General features: G+C 37.5%; 2 protein-coding genes across 4 annotated transcripts in view; both read right to left on the reverse strand.

Moving 5' to 3' along the window:
- Window positions 1–297: 297 nt before the first annotated feature.
- On the reverse strand, window positions 298–11,234 carry mlc1 (modulator of VRAC current 1). Of its 3 annotated transcripts, XM_053500796.1 has the most exons (13): window positions 11,148–11,234; window positions 8,203–8,479; window positions 7,988–8,077; window positions 7,826–7,879; window positions 7,410–7,511; window positions 7,112–7,213; window positions 6,876–6,944; window positions 5,298–5,414; window positions 5,071–5,127; window positions 4,840–4,962; window positions 2,188–2,343; window positions 934–1,061; window positions 298–671 (listed from the first exon to the last, which is right to left on the reverse strand). In XM_053500796.1, the coding sequence occupies exons 2-12, from the start codon at window positions 8,437–8,439 to the stop codon at window positions 981–983; spliced, it is 1,188 nt and encodes a 395-aa protein (XP_053356771.1). In that variant the 5' UTR covers window positions 8,440–8,479; window positions 11,148–11,234; the 3' UTR covers window positions 298–671; window positions 934–980. The 3 variants fall into 3 exon arrangements, with proteins under 3 accessions (XP_053356771.1, XP_053356772.1, XP_053356770.1); XM_053500797.1 differs by having other exon boundaries at window positions 298–1,055; XM_053500795.1 differs by having other exon boundaries at window positions 298–1,061.
- A 3,223-nt stretch (window positions 11,235–14,457) lies between these two features.
- Window positions 14,458–19,907, reverse strand: part of btbd11b (BTB (POZ) domain containing 11b) — a 72,125-nt gene continuing 66,675 nt past the window's right edge. Inside the window, exons 13-17 of the mRNA XM_053501060.1 lie at window positions 19,663–19,765; window positions 18,923–19,004; window positions 17,344–17,412; window positions 17,112–17,225; window positions 14,458–15,764 (exon numbers count right to left, since the gene is read on the reverse strand). Coding sequence (XP_053357035.1) covers window positions 15,555–15,764; window positions 17,112–17,225; window positions 17,344–17,412; window positions 18,923–19,004; window positions 19,663–19,765 — 578 coding nt within the window. The 3' untranslated portion in view covers window positions 14,458–15,554. The remainder of the gene's footprint in view (window positions 15,765–17,111; window positions 17,226–17,343; window positions 17,413–18,922; window positions 19,005–19,662; window positions 19,766–19,907) is intronic.

Consider the following 19,907-nt stretch of genomic DNA (forward strand, 5'->3'; position numbering starts at 1 on the left):
TTCAATAAAGACATAACAGATCAGATTTGAAAAAAAAATTTGACCGATTATATTTGTCAATATCCGTGACTTAGATGAAGATCAGATCACATTTTATGACAAATGAATGCAGAAAACCATGAAATTCCAGAAGGTTCCCATACTTTTTTTTACCACTGTATGTTAAGCAAATAAAATGTTAAACTGTGAACTGTTCCATTTCCTATTTAGCAAATCTGACACAACCACAGGCATATTATTTTTATTTTATTAAAAAAAAGAAAAAAAGAAGAAAATAAAAAAATAAATGCTACAAGAAACATGTACCATCTACAGTTTAATACCCCTAGCAGAAAATGCTTGACTTATAAATGTGGCTAAGACATATTTCACATTTCACACGTGTTTTGAAATACAAGCCCATATACAGAACGAATTCTGCTCGTAATCCAAGGTTCCACTGTACTACATAATATACAATATGCACATATTATATAACAATGACTGGAACCAATGATCTAAATCCATTACTTAACAGGACAGTAGGACAGTAAGTTTACTCACATTCTAATATGGATCCAGCTTTAATGTGCATACAGACAAAGCATGCATATCTTGTGTTTGATTTTCTTACAGATGCTAAAGCTCCCAACACATTTTTGCAGATTTTCCTCTTCTTAGAATTTTGTTAACTGTTAAAAATGTATACACTGTATTATCAGGACAAATATTGAAATTCTTTATACCTTTTTTTTTTTTAATACCGAAAATCTCTGGAATATATGGCATTAAATCCCCTGACAAGCACACACTGACAAATTCATGATCTGTTATTTACCTACTCCTCCTTCTGAAGGAGTTTGTCGTACCCTCCTCTAGTTTCCCATATTTTTGTACTCTCTATTTTCACTTTTGATTCCTCCCCTCTCACCCCTCTTGTCCTCCTCCACTCACATTTATTCCTCAGTCCTGTTTCCTCTTGTTGCTCCATGTGCATGTGCTCACTGGGCCATTTGTACTACTACTGCCTTCCAGGCCTTCTCTTTGTCAAACTCTCGCAGTGTGCCATTGGATCCCTGTTGCTAGGAAAGAGGAAAACTGATGAGAGGGGATTTGTAATTTGCAAATGACAAAATTTGTTATTTATGTGTCAATCAAAATAGCCTCCAATACTGAGTATTGCAACATTCAGTTATGTTATAGAATATATAAAGTTATGGCTTTATCACTCACATGCTTACACACTCACTGTACTTCTAGGAAGCATTGCACATTACAGTATGTGAACATTCATGCATATGTGTGGGAGAGTGTTAGTTTAACAAAATATTGGTGGTAAAAGTATTTTTTTTCCATATTTTTCACATTATTAAAACAACAAGCATATTTTAATATTACACAAAGAAGACACAAGTAAATACAAAATGCAGTTTTTTAATGATAATTTCATTTACAGTATTTAGGGAAAAAAGCTATCTAAACTTGCCTGACCCTATGTGAAAAAGTTATTGTCCCCCAAATCTTATTAACTGGTTGTACCAGCAACGACTGAAATCAAGTGCTTGCAAAAACTGGCAATGAGTCTTTTACATTACTGTCTTTTGGCCTACTCTTTGTTTCAGAATTGATTTAATTCTGCCTCATTGAAGGGTTTTTGAGCATAAACGGTCTGTTTAAGGTCATGCCACGGGATTTTAGTCTGGACTAAATTGGTAGTTGTTAATTAAGCCATTCAAAGGTGGACTTGCTTGTGTGTTTCGAATCATTGCCCTGCTACATAACCCAGGTGTGCTTGTGCTTAAGGTCACAAACTGATGGCTGGACATTCTACTGGAGGTTTTTTCTGGTAGAGCGCAGAATTCATGGTTCCAAGTCGCCCAGGTCATGAAGCAGCAAAGAAGCCCCTTAGAAATGTCTTTTGCAACCCTTTCCAAACTGGTACATGTCAATTACTTTGTTACTTATATGTTCTTGAATTTTTTTATATTGCAGCATGATATGTCACTTTTTTGGGATGTTTTATCGTGTTTCCAATTGTAAGACAAGTTTTTATTTAAGTGATTTCTTGATTAAACAGTCCTGACAGTAATCAGGCCTGGGTGTGTTATCTTTATGTAATATTAAAAAAGTGTGACAGATATGCAAAAAAAATCAGGCAGGGGGCAAATACATTTCCACAACACTGTACGTATAAGTATGTGGTACTACCTCAAACTGGTGTGGCTCCAGATGGTCATCCCAGTCTGGGGCTCCTATGCGCAGCTGACCCTTATAAGCGGCACAGTGTACCACAGTGGCCAGTGTCAGGCCTGCCTGAACCAGCAGCAGCACCATCAGAATCAACAGGAGGATGTCATATGATTGCTGCAGACACACACACACACACACACACACACACACACACACACACACACACACACACACACACACATAGCTGATTAAACATAGCAGGGGCTTAAATTGCTAAAGATTGTGTTCTGAGTCTCCTGCTCTACTCTCCAACTCCATTGTGAAATTCACAGATCATACAGTGGTGGTTGGTCTGATCCGGAACAATGGCGAGACAGCTTATCTGGAGGACATAGCAGCACTATCTTCTTGGTGTAAGGACAACAACTTGGACTTAAATGTTGCAAAGGCCAAGGAGATGGTGGTGGACTTGAGGAGAGGAAAGCAAGACTCTCTGTACACACCGCTAAAGGTCAATAGGACTCTGGTGGAGTGTATCTGGGAGTCCATATCTCTGAGGACTTGTCCTGGACACCTCATACAGTATCTCTTCACTGGTGAAGAAGACGGTAGGCAGTGCTTGTACTATCTCAGACAACGCTTTAGGTCTGTGCAAAACCTTCTATACATCTATCATCCAATCTGTTGTCTCTGGAAATATTAGCATCTGGTATGGCTAGCTGTGCCAAGCACATTATCGCGACTGGATTGCCTGATCTACAGGGCATTTACATAAGGTGTTGTGGGTCCAGGGGCAGTGCATTACTCAAATCATCAACTGTTTCAGTGGCTGCCATCTGGCAAGAGACTCTTGTCACTCAGAGCGTAAACTGAATGACTGAATAGTAGCTTTTTTCACCAAGCTATATGGGCATTAAATACACAACCATAACAAAAACTAATAAAATTTAGCACACAGTTGTACAATCTCACAGTCACTTTACTACACCATAACAATAAAGCTTACAATTGGGTTTCTCGTATATTATCAGATGTGCTAAAACAGTCACATTTAAACCTAGACGTAAGACTCATCTGTTCACAGTAGCTGTGTATTTATTAAATGAGCACTGTGCGACAGTACGTCCGAACTGACTGCATTGTATTTTATGTTTATCTTATATTTTTACCAGTTTTATTTTGATTCTAAATTAAATTTTAAATAGTTTTAAAAGTTTCATTGCAAACTGTTTTTATATAAATTTTAAATCAAATTTTATTAAAATTTCATTTTATGTCTATTATTATTATTTTCTTTTTTTTATGTAAAGCACTTTGAATTACCATTGTGTATAAAATGTGTTATACAAATAACCTTGACTTGCCTTACAGTCTGTAATAGTCTGTAATTGCACAGTATAATTTATATTATTGTCTACCTGTTTTGTTGCACACATAAGTTATAAGTACATATTTATTCTTATTAGAGCGTTTTTTTTTATCTTTTCATTTTTCTAATTTGCCTTAATTAAACTATTAATAATTTTTAAATACTTTTTAAATAATTTAATAATTCTTTATTATGTCATCCACTTTATGCAATACATAAATTCCACTGGCAGCTAAAAAAAAAAAATGTCTGAAAGCATAGTGCTACCACCACCGTGTTAACTGTTGGTCTGTGTCCCTGGGATTGGATGCTTCACTGAAGATGCCTAGGGTGAGAACTGTTCTCCAGAAAGCTTTTTCTTTGCCCATTTTGTCAGTATTACTCAAACTTGAAGGTGTTGATTTTGGAGCAGGGGTATTTTTCTTGGACTAGGCCTTTCAGTTCATGGAGATGTAAAACCTTCCCAACTGTAGGCAATGACACTGGTGTTGCAACAGCGTTCTGGTTTGCTCCTCACCCACACTTGGGTTTGGGTATTTTTTCGACCTTGGCAAAGTGGCTACACCACTTAATAACTTGTACACACTGACAAGTTGTGCACTGGCACAGAGAAGCTACTGTACCAGTTGTAGTCAATCATGATTACTAGCAGGAAGTTCGGAGGCACTGGGCTTGTCATATTATAATACTTTTTGGTCATTTTAATGCCACTAAATTCATAATCTGGGTAGGTGTTTATATAATTTTGATCATGTGTTGATTTCAGAGAACCCAAAATAAATTAGAATTTGTGCAGAAAATACTTGCACTTTTCTTATGTTACAGTTGTATGTCATACAAGCATTCTGCACCAGACCAGTTTCAAGAAATCATTGAAAACCCAATACTGCCATGACAGGTGTGCATACAGCTGGTACACTTCTGGCTGCAATGGTACATAGCATATTAAATATTATAGGTATATTTTTTACATATTTGTTAATAAAACAATAACCAGGTTTTTGCCACCCACACCTGTTTTTTTTTTTTTCATTTTGTAACATAGTCAAAACGTATTTCCTCTTAACAAAACAAATGCTTTTGTCACATTTTAGTCATATTTATTGCTATGATGTTAATTACTAGAGCTGTAAAAGTCAAGTCCTACAGGTGAAGTGGATAATAATTGTAGCAATCGTCAAACTCTCTGATGAATTTGCCCTTTTCTGCTGATGAAATATTGTGAAATAAATGCACTGTTATAAATATACACCTTTGAGATTTTTTTAAATCCTTTGTTAAGTGACTGGTAATTGACCCACCTTGGCTGTGGGAACCTCATGCTGGAAGATCTCAATAAAACTCAACACACTGTTGGACAGAAAACCAGAGGCAGAGAACAGCAGTGGTGATGTGACACTGCCGATAGCAATCAATGTCTCTATCTGCAGCAGGGACGGAGAAAGAGAGACAGTCAGACAGGTAGACAGGCAATGAGAATGAGAGACAGTTAAAGAGAAAGTCTTAACCCTAAAAAAGCTGAGATAACTCACCAGGCACTTCTTAGGGTATTCTGACACCACATGACTGGCTATGGCACTCGGGAAGCACTGTAAATGACATTTTAGGGGAAAAAAAACAGACTGTGGGGAATATTTAACTGAGCACATTGTGGACATTACTTATACAGTATGTAGCCTTTACCGCCAAAGAAAGCAGAGACATGTTGACTTTATAGACTATAACAGAATTTCATGTTCTCAGAGAAAACAAGACTCACAGCCACTAGAATCCAGAAGAATGTGACAGAGACGTAAGGTCCTGGGAGCAGAGCATCCATGTTGAGAGCAATAATACCACCAAATACTGCAGAGATCCCAACAATCACCTCAATCACCTGCAGAACATATAATGCTAAAACATATATGGGATACAAATATGGCACAATAAACATGCAAAATAATAGAATAATGTTTTTATACTTGCAAATAGATGATACAAAAACAATATTTACAAAATCAATAAAATTTCTACTGACATCATGTGCTGTGATCCAATCAGACAAAATTTTTTTAAATAATTTTTTTGTTGATTTTGTGTAGAAGGCCACTATAACATACAGTATAGGTGTGAGGCAGTGATGCAGTGGGACTGTTTTGTGGCTGGTGGTTGAGAAGCTCTTTTAAAAATTCATCACATTGTGAATTACAAGAAAATATTTTGATCCAAAACCTGGTAACCTCTGATATTAAGTTCAGACAAGGCCATTGATAGAGCTTTCAAAAAGATCATGAGTGAAACATACTTCCAAATCTGGAAAAAACAAATCCATGCTTTGGGTCTCAATTTCCAAGCACTACCAAAAACCTTGTGTCTAAGAGCAGATGCACGAACATAAGAATAAAAAAAGGGGTTGACATGTAGTGAAATACTGTATAAATACAGTTGCAATAACTCTGATCACAAGTCTAAATCCAGATTATACCACAGCCACACTGTAAATGATGCCTATCAATTTTACAGCAATTTACTGGCAAAAGGCTTGTCGTTAAGTTTTCCAATTTTTACAGTAAAGTACATTTATATCTCACTGTATAACATATACAGTAATCCACTTCATTTGATCTTATGCATTTATTTGTATGCATTTATTTATGCTATTATATGAATGCAACTTACAGTACAACTGATGCAAGATGTAACTGTACTAAAGGTTAAGGGACCTAAAGGCTCAGTGACCCAACCATGGCAGCTTGGTGGTCCTGGGATTTAAACATATGAGCCAGAAACATTTAATTGGATTTAAACTCATGGCTTAGAGAGCTTAGTTGGCCGTGGGTGGGAGAGATGGCATTACTCTCTCTCTCTCTCTTTTCTCTGTACAGTACATTAGTCAATCTGTGGCACTAAACCAGTTGTAAAGGTGTCTGAGCTCATGCATGCACAGGAGGACAGTTGATGTAAATGCCCTGTAATGTAGTATAAGCAGCAGTGACAAAAAGTGCTAACTAGCTTCACATGACTTGGAAGAGGCATGAGTTTTTTTATTTTTAGTGATGTGCTAGGTAAGAGCTGATTGGTAGAGTGGAAATTAACGACAAAACTGGGTATAATTTAAAGTAAAAAAACAATAAAGAAGCCTAAAATGGAAGAGAGTGGCAACATTATGTTGCATCACATAATGCAAAAAATAAAAAAATAAAAAAAACTTTTTAGGTACTGTATATATAAAATAAAAGAATATCATTCTTCTAATGATCTTCCTATCATTTCTGTTAATTTATGCAGTTTTTTTTTCCAATAGTATTTTTAATATCTCTTCATCCATCTGTTTATTAATTTTAGGGAAGTGACTCACTGCATAAGCTTTGAGAAGACGTGAAGGGAATTTAGGCGGAACAACAGCCACAGGACCATCATAAACTTGCTGAAGAAAAGACATTATATCACATATGAGCTGAGTATTATACAATCTAGAAAATATTACATCATCATCATCATCATCATCATCATAATAGTAATAATAATAATAATAATAATAATAATAATGTGTTTACTCCAGACACACACACACACACACACACACGCACACACCTTACTGTGACTGCAGCAGTCTTCTACAGAGCGAGCTGAGAGAATGACAGTACTGGCCATGAGAGCTTCCAGCAGAGTAAGTAGGATCAGGTTAAAGTTGATCTAATAATAATAATAATAATAATAATAATAATAATAATAACAGTTTAATTTACTGTATACAGCATATCTCTCCAACTTAAGATTGCTTTGCCCAAAGAACGCTATACAGAACAGTTACAACTGTATAAAACAAGTTTGTCGTGATTCGGATGAACCCGACATTTGGATAACATTTGGATGAATGTAGCCCACTCACATTGATGGCTGATGGGCTGAGAACCAGCTTGCAGCCGAACCATACCAGACACGTGGTTGTTACAGCAAATGTGGAGACGTACACCAGTTGAAAATCAGACACCTGCAATGACATTGCACAATTTTGGGCTTTTTTAGTATTTAGCCTATACATGTGATATCATGTTTGGTTTAACAGTGTATAGCCGCCATTGTAGCTGCTGGGGTAAAATGAAACACTAAATTATAAATTAATGCATCACAGTGCTTTGCTCAGTCTAAGTGTAAACCTACTCATGTACAGAGAGTGCATCAACTCTGATCAGCAAGATCTGATGAATAACCCCTAAAATAATTTAGATTTCTTTTAGACGTCTAGCAGTATAATAAAGTTTACAAATGGCTCACATTCTCACATCCCCAGTCTCCTATACTTACTGCGACTCGCCAGTTTGTGGCAATGGCAAAGCTCACCACTGCAGCTGGGATACTCTGAAAAAGAACACATGGCCCAAAGTTTATTGAAAACAGGAAGAAAAGAACTCCAGTTCTTCTGATTACAGATATGAATTTTGTGTCTTCTGTGTAGCATTGACTTACCGCTCCAGCTGCGCAGCGCAAGTAGTCCATTGCATCAGGAAACACATTACCCAGGTAGAGAGAGAAACCCGCTGTGATCAGAAGACTACACTGAGAATCATATCCATACCGACACACACATAGAGACACACAAATCAAGAGAAGATTTTAGCTCCTCAGGCTGAAACAGAAATGGTAGTGTGATTAGCAATGATGTCAAAGCCAAGACCTCTCACCCCTATGAGGATGCTGTAGAGCCAAGCTCTGTAGCTGAAACAAGGGTGAAACGCTTCACCCTGATCCAGCTCCAAATCACTGGCTCTCACATCCACTATGTAGCTGTCCCTTTCCACTCTGTCCCTCTCTCGGTCCAACCGTCGACTTAGTGTGCCACCCGCACTTGATCTCTCCAGAGTTGGGATATGAGTGTAGCTAAACTCCTCCCGTGCAGACTCGTCCTCCCTCTGCATCATGTTGGACTACAAATTCACACCTTGGGATATGATCCTGTTTCTGTATTGTGAAAAAAAATATTTTGAATGGATTAAAGTAATGCATAAACCGCACATCTATTTTTCAGTATAAGTTCACAGGAGCCTGGATCAGCATCATGCATGATCAGCATCACCTAGCACATTATCAGGTAATAGATACAGGTCCATATGGGCCAGAATCACCAGACTGTCGTACAGCCTATTTCCATTGGCTGTTTACAACAAGCATTTACTTTTACATTTAGGCATTTGACACCCTTATCCAGAGCTACTTACATCTTTTTATCTCATTATACAGTACATCTGAGCAGTCAAGGGTTAAGGGCCTTGCTCAAGGGCCCAACAGGGACAACTTGATGGTTGTGGGATTTGAATATGGGACCTTCTAAACCGTAATCCACTGAGCTACCCCTGACCGTTCCACCCCTTTCTGCCCCTGCCCCCCCCTCACCTATCCTTAGATAAAATACATCACTATAACAATAACTGTGAACTGGATTTCGCATTGATGCAGCACATACAATAGAAACACTGTTTTTGTGGTTCATGCCCCCTTTCCCCTTATATCCTATTTCACATATCCGTTATGGTTACTGCACTGCTGCACTATGGTTGCATTTTATTACATGCCGGGAAAGATGATGCCCTTGTGATATCTTCTTGTTATTTATACTTTGATATTTATAACAATGACAATAAAATTAATTGATTGATTAATTTTATCCCAGGAAACTTGAAGAGAAACCTGAATTGAGTGTCAATCCATTGCAGGTCACAAGCAAACACTCAATTATACACTATTAAGCATATATAGGTCATGAAAGAATACTGGAAATAGATTTAGACCAATTCACCTTTGCCCTTATTTTATACATTTATCTCCTATACCATTAATCTTTTTTTTTTATTATTCATTATTCAGACCTGTTGTTTTGACACTAAATTAAGCTTGGCCACATTTTGTTATCCTATAGGATTCTTGAGATGATTACACCTCACCTCTTATAAATTCATTTGATTGAATGATTCTAAAAGCCATGTCTCTGTATATATTATATAAATGCATGTGACAGCACAAAACAAGCCCTGTGCAATTTTCAAGATTGTGTCAAGGGGTAGAGCTGATGAAGAGAAAATCTTTCCAGTTGCTACGGTATCAATGGTTTCATCATCCTTCAATGGAAGAAGATTGGGAACACCAAAATTATTCCTACATTTGGCTGCCCAGCGAGAATGAGCACAATGTGGAGAAAGGCTTTAATCAGGAAGGTGGCCAAAAGCCCCAAGGTCACTCTGACAGTCTTTGAGAGGTCTTGATTTGAGATGGGAGAACCTGTCATAGGTACGACAGGTACACTGCAGCACTCCAGCAATCAGCTCTTTATGGTAGAAAAGCCAGGCACAAGCCACTCCTCAGTAAAAGCCATACAGCCTGTTTGAAAATTCTGTGGTCTGGTTTGAAGACTTCTGCTTGAATGTGAACTATGGCAGTTGAAAACCAGGCTCTGCTTATTACCTGATCTTTACTGCATGCATTGTCTGTGTGAGAAAACCTGAAGGGATAAAAATACAAAGAAAGCAAAAAAAAAAAAAAAAAAAACGAACGCAAAATTTCAGACAGGGTTCAGGTGTGAATGTCCACAAGTGTCCCATCCAGAGCCTGGACTTCAACGTGACAGCAATAGTTCCCATCTAACCTGCCAGAAAGTCAGAGGTTCCTTAAAGAAGAATAAGAAAAGATTCCAAAATCCTTGTGTGTTATAGCTTCAAACTAAAAAAATTGCTGCCAAGGGTGCTTCAACAACATATTAAACGCAAAGTGCATTTACAAAGTAAATTTGGTGGTTTTCATTTTTTTTGTTTATATTAAAATAATAAATTTTAAATGATAGATAGATAGATAGATAGATAGATAGATAGATAGATAGATAGATAGATAAATAGATAAATAGATAGATAGGAAAATAAAACAAAATAAATAAAGTTGATTGTAACATGAAAAAAAAAAGATTAAGGTTACATGCCTTCTGAATGCACTTCATACTAAAACTAAAATAACTGTAATTCAATCTTGGATATTCTTACTTATTTTATTGTTTGTTTATTTATTTATTTATTAGAATTCCAAAATACTGCTTCATACAGTTTAAGTGATAAATCAGTTGGACTTGGCATAACTCAACAATGATAAATAAAAGAACAAATATTAAAGCAAATAAAGGTAATGATAATAGTCCCTTATATAAAACCCCTTGTAAAATCCCTTATATAAACTATTTAGAATACCAAGCTTACAACTTTACTGTATATAACTTTAATATACAGTAGAATTGGAAGCTTGGTATTATAAACAGTTTCCATTTGAATGATATTAGCCCCCCTTTCAGATCTATTTTAATATTTAAAATATTTTATATTCAATGCATCATGAACCTCTAATCACTAATCAGATTAGAAAAAGTTCACAGTGATTTGCAGGCTGATCAAAGAAACGTGAAATAGGATGAGATCCTAAATTCTGGAAAAAACACTCCGGCACCGACTCATCAAAGTGCACATAAACTAGTCACTTTCCCTCCCCCCCTGCTCTGTTCCTGTGCATTTTTTTAAAATAAGCCCCACTTTTTCTCATCCCTCAGACCCGTGTGATCTATTTATTCCTGTCTTTCTTTATATCCCACACTTACCTGTTCAGCTTTGTGCTGTTCCAGTTTATATCAGCCCACCAACTGTCGTTCAAGCACACCCATGGTATTCAAGCTTGTTGGTCTCGTGGTAGCCTTAACAAAATCCCCCTTCCCCTCCCCTCCCCCCACTCGTCCTCTCTCCTATCCCTCGAAAACTTTTGGAGCAGTTAAAATAGAAGAACAAAAAGTTGAATGTGTGGCTGTGCCAAGCTGTCTGTGTGCCAGAGAAGGGCAGGCTGTGAATGCCAATGAGATAGAAGAAGAGAAAAAAAAGAGGGATGGGGGTGCAAAGCAGGGGTTGTATGGCGGTAGTCTGCCATACACAACTCAGGGAGTGCACACACACAAATGAATACCCCCTTCTGCACAGGGCTCTCCCATATGCATGAGAGAACACATAGCGAGACACAAGCTTCCACAATGTGGATTCATATTCATACATTTTACTCATAGCTGGAATCTTGTCTTCCTTCATTACTGGCTTCCCAATAAAGAACAAATAGTCCAGTAAAGCCGGCTGTCCCACTGTGCTTTAGAAATGTCTTGAGCAGTGGCACTGATGACAATCACATGTTCCGGACTGTCTCAAGCGGCCTGGTGTGTTTCATGCAGCTCCATCTAAAGCAGTCACCTGATTAGACTTCCTCAGCTACTGTGGCTGCTTGGCTGGTGCTGTTTTTGCTGAGGAATTTACTCTGAGTAAGACATGAACAAAAGATGAGAGCGATCAAGTTTGCATGCTTTACACAGCAGTACAGTTTCAGTTTACTATTGTTCTTGAATGGTGGGTATCCATGGATACCTTTTGAACAACTCCCACTATTTCCCCTCCTTCCCCACATTCCTCTTCCCTTTTCAAACGTAGCAGAGAGTTTGATGTCGTGATGAAGTAAACTATTATTTGCGGAGTAACCCAGTAACGAGTTGTTCTAACTTGCTGATTATTCTCATTATGTTTTATCATACCTAGAATTTAAAACTTTAAAAATCATCCACCCATGCAGTCAAGCACAGCAGGCTACTTTTTCATTTTATTTTTTTATTATTTTAAATTCACTCTCACTTCTATTCCACAATTTTATTCCTGCTGTGATTCTCTTTTTTAATACATGTAATTCCTGCCAGCATGCTGGTTGGCACAAAGGTCACTCATAAGTTACATCCTGTACTTTTGGTGAGTGAGTCAGATTTTTAAAGTAAAACTTGAGTGAACTTGGATATGAAATAAGGTATGGTTATGAGGGCTAAAAATATGATACATTAGCACACTTACAGCTTGGCAGAAGATCTGATGAAATTGGTAATAAAAATATAATGCAATTCTGGGGAACACATTCTCCAATCGATTTCCAGATAAAATGTTCATTCGTGAGAAAAAGCTGTTTAAAAGCCACGTCTCAGGACCTCATTTAGGGTCGAATGAAAAAAAAAAGGTTAATATCAAAATCAGAGTTATTACATTAATTATCAAATTTGGAAAAATGAGAGATCACTTGAATTGAATGGATGTAATCCAAAAGTCAATATCTTAAAAATGTATAAATCATATACTGTACATCATGATATGCTGCACGGTGGCTTAGTGGTTAGCACAGTCGACTTGCACCTCCAGGATTCGGGGGTTCATTTCTGGCCAGGTTTGATTCCCGCTTCATGGATTTTGCATGTTCTCCATGTACTTGGTGGGTTTTCTCCAGGTACTCAGGTTTCCTCCCACAGTCCAAAGACATGCAGATTAGGTTAACTGGCGTTCCCAAATTATCGTAGTCTTTGAATGTGTATATGTATGTGTGCCCTATGATGGAGTGGCACCCTGCCCAGGATGTTCCCCGCCTCATCCCATACAGCAAGTCTCCTGGGATAGGCTCCAGGCCCCCTGCGACCCTGTATACACGATTAAGTGTTATAGACTTTTCCTGAGTGAGTGAGTGAATGATGATATAAATGACAATCGAACAAATGAAAATTTGTTCTCTAAAGTTCAGGACTAAAAAAAAAGCGTCATAATTTTATAAATTGTGAGGATATTACTTATACTGTATATATTATAATATAGTCAAATATAGATTTTAAAATAATGTTTGTTAAATGGTCCAGTTTCTTCACAAAATAAATATGTATTAAAGAAGTCCAGTTCTACACAGTGGAGTAGTGTTGGCCCGCGCACCTTCAGGGTCGGGGGTTCGAGTTCCACCACGAGGATTTGTGTGTGGAGTTTGTATGTTCTCTCTGTCCTGGGTGGGTTTCCTCCAGTTTCCTCCCACAGTCCAAAGACATACAGATTACATTTCCAAATTGCCTGTAGTCTGTGAGTGAGTGCACCTGTGGTTGTGTGCCCTGAAATGGAACTGTGATGGACTACTGTAGCACCCCATTCAGTGTGTACCCTGCATCATGTCCCCTAGTCCCCTGAGATAGGTTCCAGGGCTCCCACAACCTTGTACACAATAAGTGGTGTAGAGAGTAAGTGAGCGAGAGAGAGAGAGAGAGAGAGAGAGAGAGAGAGAGAGTGAAGGAGATCACAGAATTAAATTTAAGTTAAAGGCTTTAAAACAATTGAACATCCCTGTTACAGACTATGTAAAAATCAATCTATACAGATAATAACATTTAAGACAGAGATTGTTTTGTTCATCGCTGCTGCATTTCCTCTTCAATGAAGAGATGATGTAAGATGCATTGTTGTAGTTGATGCACTCACTGATGTAGAGTGAATTAACCATGTGGTCTACATTTATAGCAGTACAGAGAACAATGCCTCTCTGTTCTTCTACTATCACAAATCTGTTTCTTTCTGCGTCTCGGCTTTGTGGTCTTCTCTGTGTGCAAATTCTTTCATCATGCAGATTTCCTTTTACTTTTTTTAATCACTCTAATTTGCATTTACGTCTGCTGCACAAGACAGGAAAAAGATTCGCTGTAATCTAATTTGCACAATTATTTTTAAAGACATGATATTAATTTATATATAAATCTTACTTATTTCATTGTTGGTCATAAAAAGATAATAATAATAATGTAGATTGATTCATAAAGCAGAGTGAAGTGATACTCTAACATAATATCCATAAAAAATTCTTTCCATAAATATCAGGTTGTTAAGATTAAAGCTGGCCTGTCTGTGAAATCGCTGCGGGCAAGGTGCACTCAACTATCCTAGCCAGCCACTATTATTCAGAGTCTAAAAGCAATTCAGTGATTCCCATTCAGCAGTGCATTTCATTCTGCATGCAAGCGTCTCCAAAACCAAGAGCGGAACTGCATATATTAAATAACGACGAGCACAGATGTGGTTTTTTTTTTTTTTTGTAATAATCTTTATAAAGAAAAGGATTTAGTCACAGAAGGATTTACACATAGTTGCACAAACTTCATGAGAAGAGACATGACATACTGTATTGCAGGCACCTACTGAGTCAAGGATCTCATCCCAGCTCCTCAGGAACAAAGATATTCACAGCTACAGCTCTCTAACCCCATGCTCGTAAAAGGATTCATTCTCTTTTTTTAGTCTAACACAAATAAAATCCACATACACAAACCTAACACTGATAAAAGAAATAAAAATAAAGCAAATAAAAAATACATGCATCTGCACATTTACAACTGTTAGCTAATTTTTAGATTTCTTTTGTACACATGTGATGGGTAGGGAACTCTGTTATATACATATAATTACAGGTGGAGAGAGAGATCTCCGTATGACAATTGTACATTTTATATTTACAAAAATAGCCGTATTTTATTTAAGCTTTATCCTCCTGCTATACAGATGACAGTTTATGATAAAGGCACACACTTTCACAACATAGAGCTGAGTAGAAGCAAGTATATGAGTCAGGCATGCCACAAAACGTCTATGATGATGGCTTATATTCTGATGGCCAGCTATCCTAACTGTATTTATTATTGCCATGGTAGTGTGCGTGTGGTTCTTAGATGGCGATGGTGGCACTTTTAAGAAACCCTTTGATACTGAAGATCGATTTATAAAAGCAAAAGTGCTCTCTAGTACTGTATACTGTATGTGAGGTGAAGGGTTTTTTTCTTTTATACATCGCAAAAGGTAGTAAGTTTTTTTTTTTTTGCACTGATACTACAAAAACAGTCATTTGAAAATATGTGTTGAACTGCATGGTGTCTTGGCGAATAGCTCTAAAATGAGAAACATAATGGCAAAAATCAATGATGCTGTTTATCTAATAGCTCCTAACAGGAAGCAGTTTACCACCTGCTAAACTTCTGGTAACGTTTGCTCCATCAAATGATTTAATACAGCTTTCGATTTAGCCAGTGCATGTGTCAAGTATGGCTACACTAACCACCAGAACACACACTTACCCTAACCCTGCTGTAGACAAAATGCACATGAGCATCAAATGTTTCAGAGCAGCAATTATGACAGTTCTAAACTATAGATCCCTTGGATGATGACAAGTGGATGGAATTAATTCGTGCAGCCAGAGTCCTCTCCAGGGAACGCAGCACATCATGGCCTGTGCTCTCTACTGGGGTGTCATAAAGAAGCTGCTTGAAAGGCTCCAGTTCGATCAACACCACCATGTTCTTCAGCAAGTAGCCCTCGATATAGGACAAGAGCTCGGGTGCATCCAGGAACTAATGAGAAAACAACACAGTTAGGACTATACGCAGAGCTGAGTTATGCACATATAGTCAGTATTTAATAGAGGAAATGTGTACAAGAGTAATCAGATCACAGATGCAACTACAAAACAGACTATTCAGAGGCCAATATTAATTGCATAAATTTGACAGAAGCACTCGCCCTATCATCCTGTGATCACGTGTTCGATTCCTGGGTGATGCTGTAACCTCCCGCAGTTGGAGGTCTAGAGAGAGCTGATTGGCCGAGGGGAGGGATATAAGGTACTTAGTGCTTCCACATTAATCACGGCTCTACAGACAATCAAGGGCGCCTGTCAGCTTACACAATCGGAAAGAGCAGATAGCGTGTCCTCCGAGTCTGTTATGCCACCAGCGGTGCGTAAGCGAGCGGTTCAAAAAGAAGCGGCCGGCTGGCGTCACGTGGTGCCGAGGAAACACGTGATACTCTTCGGCACTCCCGACTGAGGGGGATTAGTAGTAGTTTAATGTGGGAGAAAATGAGGAATTAAACACAACTAAATTAGGGAGAAAATCTAAGAAAAATCCAAAAAGTCTTGCTCTATATATTTTTTTGGTCTGGAGGTGACAGCATTTTACTTAGAGATGAAATCGTTTATGGATAAAATGATAAACTATATTTAAGTGAGCTGGAAGCATAGGAGACGCGTCCACAGTGAGCTTACCCCTCAAACTGAGAATAACAACAAAGAAATCCATTTTGTTACACAATTCAGCCAAACCTCTGTGAATATAGCTGTGATCATCACAACCTGGAACATTCCATTTCAAATGTATGCAATTTTTGCTGTAAACATTACCGTCAATGGTTTTTCACTAGTTTTTGGAACACGGCTGTGAGCGAGATGGCGAGGCCAGGCACTGATTTTTGGTTAAGGATGCCTCGGGGCTAGTAAGCATTCCAGTTCACTCAGGAAATTTGTTCAGTGGTGTTGAGGTCAGGACTCTGTGCAAGACACTCAAATCTTTCCACTTGAACCTTAGAAAACCGTGTCTTCACAGAGCTTGCTTTGTGCACGGGGCACTGACATGCTGTGAGCCGTAGATACCAGAGCATCCAAAAACACTCAAGACAAGTGAGTGATTCCAACTTATTGTCAATAGTTTTTTAAAGAACCACATAGGAGTGTGATAATCAGAGGTGTCCACACACTTTTGACCATTAAAGCACAATTTAAACGCAAAAAATGTCTCTTAACCACCTATGAATATTCCTTGTAAAAGAAATTAATCTATTTCGTTAACTCTGTATATTGCCCTGGTGGTAATTATTCAAAAAAGAACAAATAGAAGTTTGTGGAAATAGCTTATTTTGCATACTTTAGCATGATTGTAGATCTCTACACAGGTCTCAGTGTTGATGTTTTTGGAGCATATGATTTCGCAGTGCCTCTGTAGTGCCTCCAGCTGGAAAAACTTAGCCGCAGACAACAGCTGGTGGACAAGAGAGTCTGTTAGCATATGAGTTCAAATGGCTCATCTCATTACAATAATACATCATGCATAAGTTTTTACAAGTGGTAAGTGGTGTGAAGAAGTTAAAAGCACCTACATCCATAACCTCTGTGTTCCTGATGTGTAGTGCATCTGTTCCACCATAGTATAGATACTGCATCACCAGCTATAAGCAAATTCATAATAATAACTATATTATTATAGCCCTTAAACTATTCTAAAACATAAAGGGTATGTGTGATTACCACAGGCAGATTAGTAAATAAGAAAAAACATTTATTTAAAAATAGTTATGATGGAAGCACAAGGGTCATGCATTTAGCTTTTAGCTCAATTCCAACAAACATATGCACAACATATGTCCCAACATTTATTTCTGTTTAAAGTAATAATGTGTAAAGTTGCATAATTCTTGGCCAGGTCTTATACTGATGACAGGGGAGTTGAAACAAAGTCTTCTCCAACATGGCTTCCATTAAACTTAAGGTCAGAAATGAAAAATGTAAAAATTATTTCTTTTTTCATTTTCATCTTGAAATCTGCCTGCGCTATTAGGGAAGAAAAATCCATTGATGACATAACCTGGTCATTCAGTACATTCAGGTCGTCAGCTGACTTTATTTTATTGCCACATAATGTTGCTGAGTCTAGACCTGACCAACTGAAGTAACCCCTGATCATAACACTGCCTCCAGCGGCTTGTACAGTCGGGACTATGCATACCAGAGACATCGCTTTATTGTACCTATCTTCTTACCCTGACACACACAACACTCTGGAATGGGGTCAATCTAGACTCATCAGACCACATGACCTTTTCCATTGCTCCAAAGTTCAATCGTTATGCCAATTAAATCCATATTAATTAGCATATACACAGCTGTTTATTTCCAATTCTGTGAGTTCTTGCTGCATTATGAGCGGAAATGCTCTTACTTCTACTATTATCTATAGTTGCATTTATACTGCTACTTCAACATGCGTTTAAGTGATCGTGTTCTTTTATGATTTTTTTTTCCCCAATGCCATTTCTTCTGAGGAGTTGTTTTACTAGGTTTTATTAATATGTTAGACATTACTGTACCTAACCCAATTACCATATTTTCAGCAATCTCCTTAGTTGTTGTTTTGTTTGTTTGATAAAAAAATTTGACCCTTCTGGAAAATAGCAGCATCCTTTTCTTGATGAGAGGATATGTTTTTTTTTTTTCTTTTTGGCCAGGCAGTGAAAGCCATTTCATAAGAGAAAATCTCTGGTTTGAAATCACCAATGTATTGTATGTGTGGCTCAAAGACATCATAAAACATGAAGAAAACATGTAGAAAACAAATTACCTTTAATTTTATTGTCAGTCTGCCTGAATGTAATAGCTGTAGTTTTGAGTTCCTATTATACTAGATATTTCTGCACCTTTTCATATGTGAAAATCAAAGAGTTTTTTTTCATTTTACAGGAAAATTGTAATTTAAGTCATAATTTGAGTTGCACTGCACATGTTGCTTTAATTTCACTATACTTGAATAGTGACAATAAAGAATCTTACATTTTAAAAATGTGTCTAAAATAATTCCTATGGTAATCACACATAAATTAATCACACATATAAAAATCTTAGGTGATACAGGCTCAGTTGCACACTAAAGATCATAATTTGTCTGTGCAGAAAATCACAAACCTGGAACACATTATACTTCACGTTGCTAATTTCAATGCAGGTGTTCTCCGCTGCTGGTCTGTTTGCTAGTAGAGATTTAAACCTTTTTGAAAGACAAGCAGATACAATGTCAGGGAAACATAATATCCTGTGTTGCTCAATTAAAGAAAAAACAGTTCAGAATGGCTTGTATGTTAATGTGTGATTTAGAGTGACATCCAAAAATCTGAGTTTCTTTTTTTTCATCAATATGTTCCCTGTATTACCCACAATGTAATGCTTAACTACCAGCTGAGGGTGACGATTTAAGCTTAGTTTCATGTTTATCCAAAAATGAACAGCAATGCAGCAGTGATTTCATCTTTAATCTTTTCAGCTCTATATATTTTTCTCAAATGCATTGAGTGAAAGAGTGTTTATGTCATCATCGTAATGTACATCACTAACTAGCCAAAGTGTGTCTGTAGCTCTTTCATGTAACTGCACTGTGTTCTTGGATTTCCAGTTCCAGTGTTTTTATCTGCTAAATAGCATTTTAACGGCACTTTATACTGTATGTTCTGTCTGTGACATCAGTTTAGCTAACAGCCACTAACTTCTTCAAGCATCACAACTGTACAGCACCAGCCAACAAATTAGCACCACCATAACTAAACACATCAAAAAATCATTTAATATCAACTTAAAGCATTTCAGGGCGGTGGTTTCCTTTAACTGCAGAATAACATTGACTTTGGGTGCAGTGCAGCACCTGAGCTCACCTGGTGGAGGCGGTAAAGAGCAGAACTTTATGAGCATAGAATGGCTTTCCTTCCACCAGGAATGTCACATCTGACATTTCCTTGTTGTTTAGGAAATGGGGATCTAACACAAAGACATGTAACATGAGTAAACAGACAGTCTAATAAAAAAACAGCATGAGCATAAAAAAGCAAGAAGAAAGCAGTGCTGACAAGGTTTTGTACACTAGAGGGCAGAGGAGGCCTTATATGAGAGATGACTGTAA

The sequence above is a fragment of the Clarias gariepinus genome, chromosome 7 (genome assembly GCF_024256425.1).
Source record: "Clarias gariepinus isolate MV-2021 ecotype Netherlands chromosome 7, CGAR_prim_01v2, whole genome shotgun sequence".
NCBI classification, from domain to species: Eukaryota; Metazoa; Chordata; class Actinopteri; order Siluriformes; family Clariidae; genus Clarias; species Clarias gariepinus.